This window comes from Lissotriton helveticus, chromosome 6, assembly GCF_964261635.1.
Source record: "Lissotriton helveticus chromosome 6, aLisHel1.1, whole genome shotgun sequence".
NCBI classification, from domain to species: domain Eukaryota; kingdom Metazoa; phylum Chordata; class Amphibia; order Caudata; family Salamandridae; genus Lissotriton; species Lissotriton helveticus.
Genome location: NC_136067.1, coordinates 773183354 through 773201015, shown reverse-complemented (window position 1 = coordinate 773201015; position 17662 = coordinate 773183354). Strand labels below are relative to the sequence as shown.

General features: G+C 41.4%; 1 protein-coding gene across 4 annotated transcripts in view; it reads left to right on the top strand.

The window, feature by feature from the left end:
• ANKRD6 (ankyrin repeat domain 6) overlaps positions 1-17662 on the top strand; it is a 694439-nt gene that overhangs the window by 469031 nt on the left and 207746 nt on the right. For 2 of the 4 annotated variants that reach the window (XM_078648271.1, XM_078648268.1), the window contains exons 1-2: positions 2007-2106; positions 8780-9112. In XM_078648271.1, coding sequence (XP_078504397.1) covers positions 8819-9112 — 294 coding nt within the window. In that variant the 5' untranslated portion in view covers positions 2007-2106; positions 8780-8818. Of the gene's footprint in view, positions 1-2006; positions 2107-8779; positions 9113-17662 lie in introns of those variants that run through there. The other 2 variants (XM_078648269.1, XM_078648270.1) reach the window with 1 other exon arrangement.

The following is a 17662-nucleotide window of genomic DNA, read 5'->3' as shown; positions in this document are numbered from 1 at the left end:
CTAATGCTAACAAGGAAAAAGGGTTCCCATCCACCATTTTGCTTGTGACACGGACAAAACTGGGGTGCACTGCTCAGGTGCAACTGCACCTGCTGCACTAATGATAGTGATGGCCATTTAAAATCCACATTCCACATAATCCACCATCTGCTTCATAGTTTAAAGAGTTTCACAAACAAAAATGTGTTTCTAGCTGAAGCGTTTTAAAAGTTACTAAAAAGGCGAAAGCCAGTGCTTAATTTGAGCCGGTGTTTTCCGGTGCTGGGCACTGACACCTAATTGTCAACACCGCACTTATGACAGTCTGCCACATGATGGCGCTACTCATCTAATTTAGACATGGGCAGAACAACGGTTGTTTATGAATACAATATACATTCAAAATGACTAATACCTGCCACATAATTTCGTCCTTCCCACCACATATTTTCAGCAGATTTGCTTATACAGTTTTTAAATAATGACTTGCATATTCACAGTGCTTTGTTTTACAGGCTGGGACTTTATAGCATTGTAAATACACAAGTCAGGATTCCACACTGTGCCAAGCAGTATTCAATTGTGTATCTCTCTGGTTTCACAGACAACTGCAGTGATCGAATTAATGAATTGAGGTTAGATAACATAAAAGAAAGCGTTCCCAAAGATTAATTAGCATTTATTTTTTGTTTATGGTATGTGCATTATTTTATATGCAACTGGCTAACTGTGGAGAAAAAAAATATACAGAAAATGTTCTTTTCTTTTAGTCACTTAGCCACTTCTTTGACCCCACCACCACAACGCCAAGAATCACAATTGCCATAGTTTTATGTGCCCTTTAGCTGATGGATGTAAATGAAGACAGTCTGGAAACGCGATAAATGCAGAAAGTCACACTTCCAGGCTATCTTTATTTTCAAGTATTTACAAAGTAATCTGTGCCCCCCTAGGAACATAGCCATGTCCCCCCAGGAGGGTGAGCTCCATAGTTGAAGACCTCTACCATAACACAAGGATAAAGGACATTGTAATTTATAAGGTCAATAGCTCTAACCCAACCAATTACGAGACCTATTGCATTTCAATACTTGTTTATTTTGGCTAGGGCCCAACAGGTCTTCAAAATAAAGTTTTACAAAAACCATGACAAAACAAACCAAGCATTGACAAAGTTAAAAGGCTGGTATGCAATGCAGACTTTTTTGGCAGTGCCAGTTCATGTTTGAATTGTTTCAATGCCCAATACATTATTGCTGAAACATTTTTCAAGGTGTTAACATAGCTTTCTAAGGACAGCATATTACATTTGCCATATTCCAATTACAGACAAATATGCTTTGTGGCCTTTATATCATTGTATGGGATCAGTCTATAAATGGTAAGAGTATTACTAGTGCAGAGGTGAACTAAACAAAGAGACGAGCTAGTGACTATTACACAGTGTACACATGTAACATATGAAATATTTAACAAGCCACGCTGTAAATCAAGCATACAGCAGGCAGTATGAGTTCTAATGTCTTGAGCTAGTTTGTTTAGGACCATTCAGATTATTTTTATAACAAGCATGTTTTTGGACCAATCTGATTGCTCTATATAAAGAAAATATTTCACTCTCACTTTTTGCTCTCAAAGAATTTGACAGCTTCATTGATATGTATACCTTTCTTTTAGTGTAACTACACTGTGAGTAACATTTCAGATATGTGAGCAAAAAAAGTTTTACAATAATGTGCTTCTTAACAAAGTGTCAAGGAGTTCTGTCGTAATGTAGACATTTTAGTATCGACCTGAACATATATCCATTCAAAAATATTGACTATCAACATATATCAAGATAAGTAAATATGGAGTTAAAATAGTATCTTTAACCTTCCGCATATAAGCATAGTTTGACAACACGTTATTAGTTTATATTGTCGATTCAGTATATGTGCAGGTTCATATATATTATTGGCCTCAATATTAAGCATTTCGGTCAATTGTAAGTGTTTAAAGAGTGCCCTGTTTTCTCTTCGTCCACAGCATGGGCGAACCCCTCTACATCTTGCTGCCAACAAAGGTTACCTTGGTGTTGTCCAGATTCTGCTGAAGGCAGGATGCGAGCTCGACATTCAGGATGATGTAAGTACATTGATATTATGTGACACCCCCACCTCTCTCATTTTGCATGAGTCTGATAATACAGCTCTGGGCCAGGACTAATCTGGCAGGACCTGCATCCTGGCATCAACCACAGTGTAGAGACAGTAGAGCAAGTGAGCGTAGGCAATGACAAACTGAACGCTTACATAAGTCAAGGACATTATTGCAGTGACTGTTAAGGACATGCTGGGGAGACCTAGAACAGCTAAGTCCCTTAATTTTCTGATCTCCTGGTGGAATTCCTTAAACCCGATTCATAAGATCAAGAGTTGGCGGATCATCAATGAAGGTAATACCGTGTCTGAGTTTGGGACAGGTGTTTGCTTTTGGGTGGGAAGGGGTAGCTTTGCAGACATACCTGAGGACCTACAAAGTGATAAGTATGCTGGTATTCGCAAACCTTTTGCACCAGGGAAATTAATCCTGAAAAATGCAGGAGTAAGTGTCTTTCCAGGCTAGGAGAGCCAAAGGTACTCTGAGGGCTGATGGGGAAAGGCTTTTACCCAAGAAAAAGATGTTTCCTCATGGAAATAAAAAATGAGCTCAGGCACGTTTATGCCATGGGGTATGCATTATGGGGAAAGAGTTTGCTTAGAGGTTTACGAGTGGCGTAGATTTCCAGGCATACTCCGATAAGTTGTAAGAAAATGTAAGTAACACATAATCATAAGCCTAAAAGCGTGTAAACAGACAAATTATTTTGTGAATTGGGTCCAGGCTAACTAAGTTAGCTGATGTCCATTTATTTCCAAACAATCATCTAATGACGCTTGTGTGACGGATGTAACTAGCAGTTCCTGATCAAACGCACTAGGCCTGCCATTTCCTGCAAAAAGTGTTGCTTGAAACATAGAGAATCCCTTTTCTAAGACTTTGAAAGCATGCTGTAAGCTCCTAGGAATGTTTGGAGTAGATGGTATTTGTGAAGTGTCAAGGTTGCTCAAGAGCAGCAGGAGAAAGATGTAAAATCTCTGAAAACACAGTAACTTTTTGTGTTTGTTCCAATAGTCGCTTTCATGAATGCAGGTTAGGAACTCCATGTCAGTATTTCGTGACAGCGTCGCATCTGAATGCTGCTGATAAACACAGCTATGAAGATGCATAATATACCTCCGATAACCTCATTACTAGCAGTTATTTGTCCTTTCACACCCAAATACCGCAGTAATCTCTCTTCAGAGCGGCAGAGGGCAAAAAGTGACTCCATTATTATGCGTGGAAATGGATGCTACAAAATGGTTTGTAGCTATTTAATCACAGCACATCATCTTTACAAAAACTAGTCTCCCATGAAATTGGTTGGTCAATTAAAAGTGTTACAGATTGATTGCCATTATAATTATATTGCCACAAGAATGAAGCACTAGTCGCCCAGGATTAAAGGCACAAAATTACAATAAAGGGCTATTTGCTCCCTACTTGACATACCTAGGGACTTTGTGTCCTATAATAGGGCAGCATCTCCAGAAGTGGGCCTTGAAGTCATGGTAGTAAGCAGACTGTAAAGGAAAATACCTCTAAAAAAATGCTAGCTTTTTACAACTATTAGGGGTCCAATTATCTAACAGTATTACTGTTAGATGGTCTTCCAAAGAAGTGTACATATTATTACGTGGACCACATTCCTTATTACAGCCTTTACTATATGAGGATGGCTTCCACTTGGACTCCGTCTTAGTTAACCCTTGTTATACTCCAAAACCTACCTTTCCGTTTTATAAAGGGATCTATCGCTGCTCTTTTCTGGGCAATCTGTGTTTTTCTTGACTCCAGTATGCGTGGATTTGGTCATTGCCCCCTGGTCTTCAATGATCAGATATTGTCGTCCTATTTTAAATTTGCTTGCATTAGAATAGTGTAAGCTAGGCTGCTTACTGGTGGGTGTTGCGACTCCATCACAGCTCCTCGGATGCCCTGTCTCATTCTGCATGAGGAGGGCAAACCACAATGAACAGGTTCAGGAGGGGCGTATCCTGCTAGAGTAGGCCACAGCCACTGGCTTCCCAACTCCTTGCATCACAGACTTCATCTTCTAGAGTCAGGGCAATGTTCCCAACACCTGTCCCTTTCCTAAACCCTCAGGAGCAGACATAAGGCTGCGGAGAGACCAGGGGAGGAAGGAGGATTGAAATAGCCCAGCCTCTGTGTAACAACATAGGCCTTCAAAATTCTTCAGTTTGCGACTAGATAAAACCAAGGGTTGTGAACTGCAGAAAGTAAACATACAGTAATGCTCAGAACATTGGGTGTTTCCTTTACAGCCTTTCACTAGAGGACTTACTGGCGGTCAACCTGATGCCCTTTAGGTGATACAGGGACTGCAGTTGGGATTCCTGTTAACCAGTAAATGATGTCCTGCATTTCTAGTTTTGCTTATGCTGAATCAGTATGAAAGTAATGCTCACCTCTCAGTAAGCTGCTGTTCAGACAAGTGCTTTGGATATACAACCCGTCTTACTTACGCCCACGACCTTAATACATAATAAAGGATATCCGTGACCTTTTTTGTTACTATATATAGAAGTTACATAATTTGTTAATATATTCATGCCAGTGGTTAGACGTCAGGACTTTTCCTTAGGTTTACATTTATTTTAAGATACTCCAGGGTCCAGGCACATCTCGAGAGATTCCAGGTAGCAATATCTCATGCTCTACTGAGTAAGTACTATTTTTCCTCACAGGTATGCATGAGAAATATCAGAAAACTTCTTGAAATTCTTGAAATGCCTCTGTACCAGCTCAGTATGTAGGCTCCAGTGAAAAACTAAAAAGATTTAAAATAGCGCACCTCTCTTTTCTTAGATAGCACCACAATGTATGTTTTGGGCTGGTACATCCAGGGCCATTAAGGGCTTTGCACCGTAACCATAGCTTCTCATCAGTCCCTCTCAGTTGCATCTTACTCATCCATTCACAATTCCACTAATCTATTGTAAACTAATCACATGCCTCCACTTTGCTACACATAAAACCTAATTTATGTTGCTGCCTTAGACGTTGCACCTTCATTGGTTTTCACCCTGTCGCTTCTGGCCAGCTCCTGTGAGTCATACACCTGTTAGTTATTCGAGGCTCCATCTTCATGTGGTTTGAATCCTATCTGCAAACACCTTGAATTCACATTTATAATGGTTGGAAAAATGATGCCTTCAAGGGGGTAGACATGCATCAATCTGGGTATCACCATAGATTTCATGCAGGCCTGAGTGATGTTGTTTCTCTTCTCTTCTATTCCGACAATAGAGATGCATCTTAATTTCTGCGTTTCTGTGATTTATCTTGATAGTTACTGAGGCTTTGAGTTCTTGATTTTTGTATAGTGGATTTGGTTGCTCATTGATTTTATCTTGTAGTTTTTATTTGCCAGAGGTCAGCTTGTATGGTATAATCACCTTCCATAGCACATGTAGTCTGCCTGTCTTGCTTGGTTAAAGGCTGATATTTTGTTTGTTAGCTTTGGACCTATAGTGAGAGGGATCAAGACAAATAGTTTCATTGTGTTTCTTGTGAACTTGTGTATGTATTTCACCTTATCTCTGTTCTGCACACGTATGGCCTGGTTCTTTTCTAACTTCTTTCTTCTCGCTCTTTGCTTTAGTTAGTCTGGTGTCATGGTTATTGTTTATTAAGAGTTCTCCTTTTTGTGACTATCTGGACCCCCCCCCCCCTCCAGTCCACAGGGGTGGGGTTTCCGACTCCCTTGCAGAAATACTTAGTTCAATGCGGCAAAATGAATTAGAAATCCATTAGGCCTGCACTCCATACACAATCCATTGACCAATACTTTGTAGGAAGTGTTTTTTAGTAGCTTCCACAAGATGAGTGCAGGGACACAGTGGAACTCCAAACAAACCACGTCCATTGTAAAAGCAATAAAATATGTCATGCTAGATAGGAAGCATATATGGTACTTGCATTTCTGCATGTGTCGAAAATGTCACTCTTTCTATTAAACGAGATACAAGAATCTGCGAATAGGCATATAATGAAAATAGAAAAAGCCTAAACGGGACTTGCCACAGTGTTCACAACATTGTCTGATTGTTAATTGAGATAATTGCATTTTAACAACATTTATGATATCATAAAAATATAACAAATTCGTAGCACTTACATAGGAACTAATATGAAAAATATTCCATAAAATAAAGCTCACAGTATTAAATGCACATTGATGAATGGAAGAGGCACACCAGGCAAAGCATCTTGTCCATCGCTCATGTGGCTGGGTACAAAAGAAGATAAAAATAGACAACCAAATAAAGAGTACAAACTGACCTTTGCCACACTCTTAGTCATTTTGTTAAGGAAACCCAGGAACAGTCTTTTTCCTCTTGACAGTGGAGAAATGATTTGAACTTAGTTCATTTCTTTAATATCAGTGATGGGTAATGTAGTATCCATGATATCCAGGGTCTTTGCAATAGAAGGTGCAGCATTTGAACCAGCTAGCCAGTTAGCTCTGTGAAGTTTTCCAGAGTTTGACAGTTTTCTTTTGCTTACCTAAATCATGGCTGTGCTTTTTTTTCTACATGTTTATCTTGTATTTCTTGCTGGAAGGGCAAATGGCTTGATATATTGAGCCAGTGTCCATTTTACATCTGTCATCACTCTCTCTGCAAGAGAGTCTAAAATATGTTTCTACAGTAGCTCTTTCTCTTTTCATTTCTAATTATGTTGTAGTCATGGCAGTCTCATGTCAACTTTGAGAGTACAAAATGTGTGCAATTCATAACATTTGTTTCACTCTTGTTTGAGCTCATCAGAGGAACATAGCCAGTTCAAAAGACCTTTATTGCAGATCATTATCTTATCTTATATGACGAGTGCCAAGGACCTGCTGTAGTAGTAGTAACCATATCTTTCTTTGCTTGCCCAGTAGATCACAGAAGCCTATCATTTGATTGAAGAACATTGTGTTGGTGTAGTCAAACAAACTGCTCTGCTTGGTGTCCATTCAGGTTTATGCCTTTGCTAGAAGTGCATTAGTAGTACATCTCTTTTCACTTTCCATTGATTTGGGGTAATGATAGTCTCACTTCAACATTGCCAGTTTCTCAGACAAATATTAACTCATCTACAAATTGGAACTGCTATGCCTGCTTATACTTTGATGAACTTTAAGAAAAGGGAAACATGTCTGGAATTGTCAGCCTCTCCCTTCCCTGTCATCTGTGTCTATGAGAACAGGCTGGTAAGCTCTCCAATCGCAAGGGGTGGTGTCCACTGCAGGTGTCGCTTTTGTTTCCCATTTGATCGTCAGATAGCACTCCCTTTTTCTGGGGTTTTGTTTGGTCCGCTTCTCCTGACTATAGGGTGGGACTTATGCTGGGGGTCCAGGGGCGGTGTGTATTTCCTCACCACTCTTATAGCTGTTTTCTTATCTTAAATATATGCTGTGATCCCAACCGTTTCAACTCATTTTACTGTTATTTATGTTCACACTTAATTGTAGGTCCCTGCTGTCACTGATTGCTTACACTGATTCAATGTTTTGTTTGTTTTCTTGTTGAGAAAAATAAAATAAACTTTTTTAAATCCTATCCTGTGCTGGCAACATCATATCAAAGAAAGAGCACTGCCGCTCATCAGTTGCTCACTTTTACAGGGCCCAATTTGCAATAAACTTGCAGTTTCAAAATATAATCGGGATTCTCAACTGCTGCATTTTGAGGATTTTGAAAGGATTATCAAATCTATCAGAAGGGATAAGTGTAAAATCTTGCCGCATAGTACCACATTAATACAGCCTGCATTTAAATTTTGAAGTATTCCATGGGATAAACCGTGATGCATAATTATTTAGTTTTTGAAAGAAAATCATATAAACTGCTTCTAATTCTTCCGATTTTTGTTGCATTGAATTAGGAATAACACACTAATGCTAATGTTGGGAGAATATAGGTTCAATCGGATTTTTTATAAGTGTGTGAGCATTTGGTATAAAAATAACGGTGTACTTTTCAATCATGAATTTCTATTGGCTGTGAACATTACTTTGTTGAAATGTTTTGATAAACTTTCAGTGTCACTCTTTTCATTCTGTGTCCTTGATCTAAGTAAAGATTTGAATAATTAAGTATGCTACCTAATTGGATTGCTTAAATGATGGCAAACTGGATGATAACGCATTTTTAATTTATCGTATCATGAAAGTGACTCCTGATAAATTCAGGGGCATTGTAAAAGCACACTACTGTGAAACGAACGTCAGTCTATTTAATGTTCCCTGAACAACTAAATGAAAGATAGTAATTAGAGGATCTTTGCAGCTCTTTGTTCTTGTTAATAGTGTAATAATTAAAATGTTTCCTGGGGTCTGTGCTCTGCCTGCACTACAGCAGAACATCTCTGTTATTCAACTGGAAGGACCAAAGTGTGAGATGCCATGATATAAAATGTAGAACAATTAGGACTTTATGATCCTATATTGTAGAAACGTATCCTGGCTGCAAATTTGGGGGTAATAATCGTAGTGGCTATTGCACACACGAGGGTGCCTTATGTATGGTACGGCCCCAGAATAATTAAGAGTGTTTTCCTACATCTTTGGGTGCACTGTTAAATAAATTCTAATTCTGTGGATTGACATAAATAGAGGAAATAAATTGAGTAGAGGTAAACATGCAATTAACTTCATGTTCTGCAGATTGTGTTATTTAAAGCGTTTAAGAGGCTAAATTGAAGAATGACCTCCAGTGGCCTAGAGTGGGATTATTATGAATTTCAACATGCCGCAACACCTTCATTAGAGCTTACCACCACTGGATCTAACCCGTGCCTTCTGCCAGCCAGTCCTGGAGGCTGTTACCGGAGCTCAGGTGCGATCTCGGATTGGTCAATGAGCATTCACACAGCACACACCTCGGCAGCAGTCAAGGAGACAGTCACCGCAGAGAAAGCAGTCAAGGAGGAAAAAGATAAGAGAAACTTTTGGCGAAGGGCTAGGACAGACCATAGAAGATCAGAGAGAGTGAAGGAGGTTAGAACGTCTCTCTTGTGCATCCCTGTCAACAGTCTGCATGATGAGTGTCTAATCAATTCTTCTGAACGTGGCATGAGGGACTTTGCAATAATCTGCATGTGCGCATGGCTGGGATGTCTTCGGGCTTATGTTACCAAATTTCTCACTGTAATCAGAACAGTCTTTTCAGATAGTTTAATAAACTCAATCTATGCTTTGAAACACCATCCTCCCAAACCCTTCTATTTCCCACATCAGTTAAGAAAAATAATTATAAATCATTAAGGACGTTGTTTTTTGTTGTGGGTCCCTGCTACAATCCTCCATTTAGGAATTATACAGATGGTCTTGATGATTCTAAACAGTTTTTTTTCTTTTGTACCCCAAGATACTATAATGCACGATGCTTTTCGATCATGTTATGGCTTACCTTTAAGCTTAACAATATGTTGTTCATTTAAAACACTGAGTTGTTGGCAGATGGCACACACCCTCTTGGCTAGCACCAAGCCTGCTTATGCTGACACATTTCTTAAATTATGTTTTGCTTTTTAGCGCAACGTTTCCAATTCTGCACCTCATTTGCTGCTTTCTAGCATGCCAAGGCTGACACCTTTGTGCCTCATCCCAACACCAGTCACATCACACACTGCTCTTATCCAAGCGAATGTGCCACTTGGCTGTGTTTGCAATATGGCGTATGCTGCTTTCTCTTGCATTGGCACTGTTCTGCTTCCAGGCCTTCATTTCTGGTGCCTTTTTTCAGTTTGATTTACCTATGGTGGTATTCTTTGTAATTAGAGGAAATTGCCAACTCTGATCGAAGAAACTTGGGGCCCTGCAAAGTTGACCTTTGTCATGATTAAAAAGTTACGTACAAAATACACATGTAAACAATTACATAATTGTCTCATGCCTGGATCTTACGTTAATAATAACTTTAAGTGAAATGTATTTCTTTCTTGCCTCGTTTATGTAAACGTGTTTTATTAGGTTTAGTTCTTGTGACTTTGATCCAGGTCAATTTAAGTTTGTATGATGTTCTATGTCGGGCATAGACTGCTGGAATATGTAGTTTGAATCCTTAATGTAAAATGAGAATGTGATCTAATTTTTGCCTTGGCAACTGCTTTGATTACAGAACAACTGAGGCTCACTTTGGGAGCCAATTTGCAATGGTCCACTCATGGCCCGAATCATATATGCATGTTGGGCTTTATACATCCACATTTTACAGAGAATGCAGGAAGTAAATTTGCCCTTAAGTTAAAGAATTCTAAGAGTCATTTAAATAATGACATACAAGTGGTGCCCTGATGTGCGAATATTTCTCCTTTGAAGTGGGCCTTAACTCTTCATCCTGTATTATGTTGTTCTCGGATTTGTATCGTAGAGCCAAAATATTGACATCAATGACATCAATGAGATAGATAATGTTTTCACTACACACTTCTACGCTGATATGGTTTCGTACAAGTTTTGTTAAAAAAAAAGTAGCTTTGCCACCCCATTTGTATTCCTCTATTTTTCAAATACAGTAGTTTCTCTCTACCTCTAGAACACATAGGGACTTAGTTCATTGTCCATTTAAACTCCGGTCACTTACCATGTGGTCTTCGTGAATTTGATTCAATTATCTAGCTATATGATTGATTTGTTTTTTGTGTGCAAATGTCCAAACATACCATTTTATGTGTGGTTTTAAGAGTTTAATAAAAAAACTTTTTTCACTTCAGTGATATTCTTCTTCACATTTAGTCCATGTACTATTTCCAAAATGTATAGAACATGATTAATTTCTCCACATATATTTTTTAAACTATTTACATTGCCCTATCAAATATGGTTTGGGCATTTAAGATAAGTGTGACGATAAATTCATGTAATGCAACTGGTGCTCTGTAAAGCACTCTGATACCCAATTCGGGTCAAGTTCGTGCTATAAAACTATGTAAAATAAAAATAAATAAACGCAACTACTTGAATAATTTCCTTTAAGGGACAGTTAGGCTAAACAGTCTCTAACATAATTACTTTAAGTAACTGGGGAAACCTACACGTTTTCTTTTCAAAGAGAATGCTCCACTCAGTACTTCATTGTCGGTAGGATGACGGCATGAACTTTTAAAGCCTTTAATAAGTAATTATTCCTACTTACATGGATCTTGTTCAAAATGTAGGGTATCATCCTGGACTTGCGAGGAAATGCAAGTTATTCTCACAAATCATCAATACCCTGAACTGAATGCAATAAAACAATGCGACTTGCTAATAGCTTGTCATATTATAACGCTTTTAATGAAGAAAGGCCCTTTTCAAGACTTAATTGTAAAATAGCTTGTATATTTATCATTCTGCAGCTGAGCATGCTTAATCGTATGTGGTATTAGCACAGGAAGATTTAATACAGCACATTTGTTAACATTGTGGAAAGTGCTTGCCTGGCTTTCAACAAATTATGAGAATTCTGCCCACAGCATGTTTGGTATCACCTCTTGCCATGTTAGGGCTACATACTCTGTGTGTGTGTGTGTGTGTGTGTAACTGGTTTCTTGGGCCCCTGTGGCCTAGGCTCCATAAGTCATATCAGCCAAATTAGATCCATTATACCCTAGCTTAGCCCAGGATATGCAAATGTAAAATGCCAACAATTTCCCCCATACTTTTTAGTGTTTTCTTGGGCACCCCTGGAGACAGATTGGTTAAATGAGTCCATCGATGTGGACAGACAGAAGTCTCACTAACCGTCACCGTGGCTCTGAAGCGGTCCTAGAACTCACCTGATCTTATCTGTAGCGCTGGAACGCTCATGACAACATCTTGAGAAGCGCTACTGTAACTTCTCAAGGCTGCCCCTGGGCTGCGATCTGGGTCGTTCATTTTCACCCTCGGCGAGGGCGCTAGGCAGGCAGGGTAAATGGTGGGTTGGATCCACCAGGCGGTGTAGGAGCTCAGAAAAGGGCAAACACCTACTTGGGAGCACGTGACCCTTTATGCCACTGTTGGTCACATTGCACTTGAACACTCTTAGAAGAGGTTCACCATATCCCCTGCACTATGGGGCACTACTTGACAGTGGCAGCCATTGAATCCTGCAACAGAAGGAGTTAATGTCTTTAGGGTATCCATCTTTTGTAATCTCTCTGTGTTATTAACTTCATGTGCCTCCAACAAATCCTTTGCTGATGCTGTCTGTTTCAGAGTGGTGACCCACTATACTATATCATTAAAACACTTGAGCCAGAATAAGCCATTCCCAGAGAGATAAGAAAGAAAATAAACCCTGACTGTATAAGCATTAAAACTGGGGTAAACACTAAGAACAGTGAGCAATCAGTATCTGAGGAAAAGGCCTGCATATATAAGATATCCGTGGGAAATATTCAGATTAAGCAATTGTGAAATGAATGCACAGTACACGGCCGACATGAATTCAAAGACGGTAGAACATAAACTCTATGAAGTTAAATGCTAATAACGTTGGTAACAACGTGGCCTGTGCTCACACCAAAAACGAGCATTTGCAAAGCCAACTAGTCTTGCCTTTGGGAACTATGGGTTTTGCCAATGGTTTTTATTGATGCTATGCAGCATGGCATAAGAAGAATTTAAAAAACCTGTGAGGTGTTTGCCCATGTCATTTTGTAGGTGTGCGCACAATGCATGTGCGTACCTACAAAATGAAAGGTGGATCAGTAAATAAAAAGAAAAAAACATACGTAGGGGTAGCATCCTGAGGGGTGGAATCAACACAAGGCCCTGGAGTGGGTGAAAGCACCAAAGAGGCACGGGTAGGGGAAGCAACATGGAGGGCATTTCTAGATAAAAAACAAATAGGGGAGAGAGAGAGCAATATTGAGCACAGAGGTAGAAAAGCAAATGAGAGACAGCAACGCGGAGCTGCGGGAGAAGCACACAGACGAGAAAGTAACATAAGGTGGATATGCAGACATGGGCGAGTGCATCACAAACGTGGTAGAGGAGAAGCACACTGGCAAGCGAGAGGAGCACTGAGGGGGAAGAGTAAGCCATAAGGGAGACAGTTGGAAAACACATGCATTCTCGTGGACTATTTAAGACAAAGGAAAACAAATTGTTCTATAATAGTGAGCAAAGGCAGGACACAAGTACATTGTCAATGCTCTAGGGGAGAGACAGATACAAGATGGACAAGGCATCCTTTCAATAAGTAACAATTCTCTGATTCTCCCCTTTCCTTACATAAAGGGCGGCGTCATCACGCCAAGCCACAACAGCATCCCTTCTTCTACAGCAAGCACAAGTGTCAAACAGAAGCAAACATTTTTTTTGAAAATTTGTTTATTCGCATAGTAGTAAAGGCATAGCATTGTATCGTTAACACAGAAGTAAATGGAAAGCGAGATGCCCCGCGCTGCATAATAATATCAAATGGTACATGAATTTTCTCCTTTGTTGTCTCTATAGTGAACCAAACAGAAAACCCCATACTAACCCCCAGCCCCGCACCCTTTACAGTCCCACCCCATGCACTCACAATTCGTATAAGCATATATACATTGGTATGTGGCAACTCCCAATAGCAGTGCTTGTCTGGCATAGTAGTCCTTGCAATCAGCTAGAGGTGAAATCAAGAGATGAGTGGGATACCCCAACTCCATATGTTGTGGTGCACCGTGTACTGACGCGGCAAGTGGGAAAGTATTGTGAACAGGTTGTGATTAAAATTGCGGACAGCGAGGCGGTAGATCCGTCATCTCCCTCTGCCTCGAAAGCCCCTAGTATTGTGAACCAGTCCAGCGATATCAGAGTTTTCCTATGGCCCCTGCGCTCTTCGCGTTGTAGCGCCTCCCCTTCTGCTTTGCCCCACCGTATGACCTCTGACCTCCACATGTCAAGGTCGGGTGGCTTGGGCGATTTCCATCGCATGGTTATCGCGCGTTTCGCAAGCAGCAGAGCCATATCAGTGAAGCGTGTCGATACACTCCTTTTACGCGCTACGGGTCCTAGCCCTAGTAGTGTATGTACCAAAGTGTGTGGTAGTGGGGGCACACCCGCTCTGGTGAGCGTTTCATGTACAATGGTCCAATAGTAGTTCAGTGTCGGGCAGTCCCATAGCATGTGTAGTAGTGAGGCATCATCCGTTCTGCATCTAGGGCATGTGTCTGCAGCGTCGGGGAACATAGCGTGCACACGTCGCGGCGTGAGATACGCCCTGTGTAATATCATTAATTGGATGAATTTGGAATTCGGGTTCCTAGCCACTTTCTTGGGGTATTGTAGGATACGCTCCCATTCCTTATCATCGAGTGTTCGCCCGATGTCTCCCTCCCATTTCACCCTCAGGGGTAGCAGTGAAGTTGCCCTTCCCGTTCTGATGCTAGTAGTTAGCCATCTAGTTAGGTGGCTTCCCGGCCCCATGAGGTATTGCATCGTCAGCAATGGATTCGTGGGTGGTTCTGCGCCATCCCGCGCCCAAGTTGTCATCACGTAGTGGCGCAAACCAGCATGTATGAGGAACGAACCTCCCGGTATATTATGTGTGGTCCTGAAGTCCTCAAATGGCATCAAGTGCCCATCTGCGAAGAGGTCTCCAATATGTGTTACCCCCGCGTCAAGCCATGATGTTAGTTTGTGTGCCGAGAGCATTCCCGATGGTAGTGGGATACCCAGTAGAGGAACCGTAGGGGCGTAGGTAGTCGTTGGAGTTGTGTACTTAACTGCCTTCCGCCAGTATTGCACTGCAAGTCGGAGAAGAGGGGGGGTGTCTCTAGGGAGCTCCGCACAGAAGCAAACATAACATAGGAATAATACTAGAAACTCTCACATCTCTCCCCATTACAAGACCACAGCACATCCACACAAGGGCATCATGCTCCAAACCCCGAGCATGTAGCTGCAGTTCAGCACTTCATAGTGCCCAACACCTAGTCATGCCAGCTGGCCGGATCAAGAGCCAGATGGCAGCTGGATCCGCTTACAGCACCATGCCATTCACCAGAGAGAATGGCTTCCGGTACACAGAACATGCTGCTTGGACATATGACGTGAAAAAACATCCATGCACACAGCATACCAACAAACAGCTTTAGGTGCCTGTGCACCTTTTTAGTGTGCATCATTTTCTTTGCACATTATTTCTGCGTGGTATTATAGAGTTATTCACTTTGTAATAATATACATTTTAGCCTACACGACAAATATTATGCAATAAAAATATACATGAAAGCATACAGGAGAAATGTCTTTATGTATTGTATTGTATTGTAATTGCATTTCTTTAGCGCTTACTACCCGGACGAGGCGTGTGAAGGCTTTGGAGTTACGGCCCCACACACTTAGGGTAAAGCCAGAACTGTACCAGTACTTGTTTGGTGTCATTACTCAAAAACTGCAGTAGCTATAGACTTTGTGGCAATATTACATACAGTGCTCCTGGGGCTCAGGTGGGGCATGTGCCTGTTTTCTTTGCTCCGAGGCCCTATGGTATTACAGAAAGATGCTTGTGCGGCCCCTGCTGTAATACAGATAGACCAGAGCCTGCGCTCCTATAAAGGGGTGTTCACTCATTTGTATGGGGGTATGACCCAATACAAAATGAGGGAAATACTTTGCCTCTGTGCCCACACCGTATTAGGGCTGCAGGTGCAGAGGCAGAGAGACTGTCAGGCAGCTCACTGACTGTGTACCAAAAAGAGATGGTGCACAGTCAGTGTGTCCTTGGCTTATGACAGAACCTGGAAACCAGAAGATCTCACCAGGGCTGCCAATGGCGCGAACTACAGGTTGAAAAGAGTGGGACTAAGCGTGGAACCCTGTGGTACTCCACAAAGGAGTCTGAAAGCCTTAACCCTGAACTGACCTCAGCTAACAATATGATGCCCGTCAACCAGAAAGGAAGAAAGCTATTTCAACACCAATTCGCCCACCCCTACTTTAGTTGCCCAACCATACGTGATGGAGAGGTAGTCTCAAAGGCTGCTGATAAGTCCAATAGGACTAAGACGGCAGTCCCACCCCGTCCACATGCATTCTCATCACATCAGTGGCGGCAATGAGAGCTGATTCTGTACTATGGCCACTTCTGAAGCCATTTTTAGAAGGGTTCAGATTGTCATGGTCAGTGATGAACTTGACTAGCACATTATTCAGGTGTTTCCCAAGCATTTTTGCAGGAGTGGAAAGAGGAGTGATTGGGTGGTAATTCTTCAATTCATCCAGAGCTACATTTGAGTTTTTGGGGAGTGGAATAACGATAGCTTCCATTCATCCCTCAGGGAAAACACCATGTCTCAAGTTTCCGAGAACTCAGCCACAGGATCAGGAACTAACTGCAGAACTTTCGGGCAGCACAGGTCAGTGGGAGAGCCTGATTTATTCCCTATAAGGATTTTTTGGGCCTGCAGCGCTGACATAGATGAAAACAACACCAGCTGAGGAGCACCACTAGGAATATCTTGGCCGAAACAATCCTCTACGTGGCTCGCAACCAAGTTAAATTAGGAGTAAATGCTGAGAATCCTTTCCCTGATAAACGTACCCAGACAGTCACAGAAAGCTTGTTGGACATTGGTATCTTGCTAACTGGAGGGAACTGGATACGTTTTTAACCACTTTAAAAAGCTCCTTAGTAGGAGTTTATTTCGCTAAAGTGATTTGAGCTGTATAGTAGGTGGATTTAGCTTTGTATTGTAAATCACGCCCTTGATTGTGACAAGAAGGGCTTTGTCCTGCTCCTTAATATCTAGTTAGGTGGACGGCAGAGCTGCCTGAGTTCCCTTAATTCTTTTGATAACCATGGTGCAGACTCTTTTCTCTTTTGGGGACCTCTCAGCCTTATAGGAGCTGTCTTATCTAAGGCTGCGTCCAGCCACTTAGAGACTGTTTCATTGAGTAGTTCTAAGTGAATATGTATCATTTCATACAATGCATCATCGTATTTTATCATAATAACCTGCATGGCAATTCAACTGGCTAAACAATTTTAATTAACATATACTTTAGTGTACTTTGCTAACTAAAGTGTGCCTGTTATTATTTTAATATCAAACTAAGAAACCAAAGATGGGAGTGATGAGAGCACATCACTGGCTCCTATAACAATCACCCATCGTCAGCACCTACGGACTCAACTATGTGTCGTACACAGATGACACTCAACTCATCCTCTCCTTATCCAACGAACCCAACACCGCCAGACACAACTTTCAAGAAGGCATGGAAGCCGTCGCCAAATGGATGAAAAACAGCTGCCTACAACTCAACACCGACAAAACAGAAGTCCTCATCTTGGGCCCAAACTACGACGCCTGGAACCACACCAGCCCTCTGAAGCCCACCCACCCCCCGGACCAGGCACCCAGCCTTGGAATCATCCTGGACTCCGAGCTCATAATGGACCGCCAGATCAACTCCATCGCATCCTCCTGCTTCCAAACCCTTTGCCTCCTATGTAAGACCTTCAAATGAATCCCCCACGAGCACAGAAAAACCATCACTTATGCCCTCGCCACCAGCAGACTCGACTACGGCAACGCACTCTACGCCGGAATAAACAAAAACCTCACCCACAAGCTACAAAACATCCAG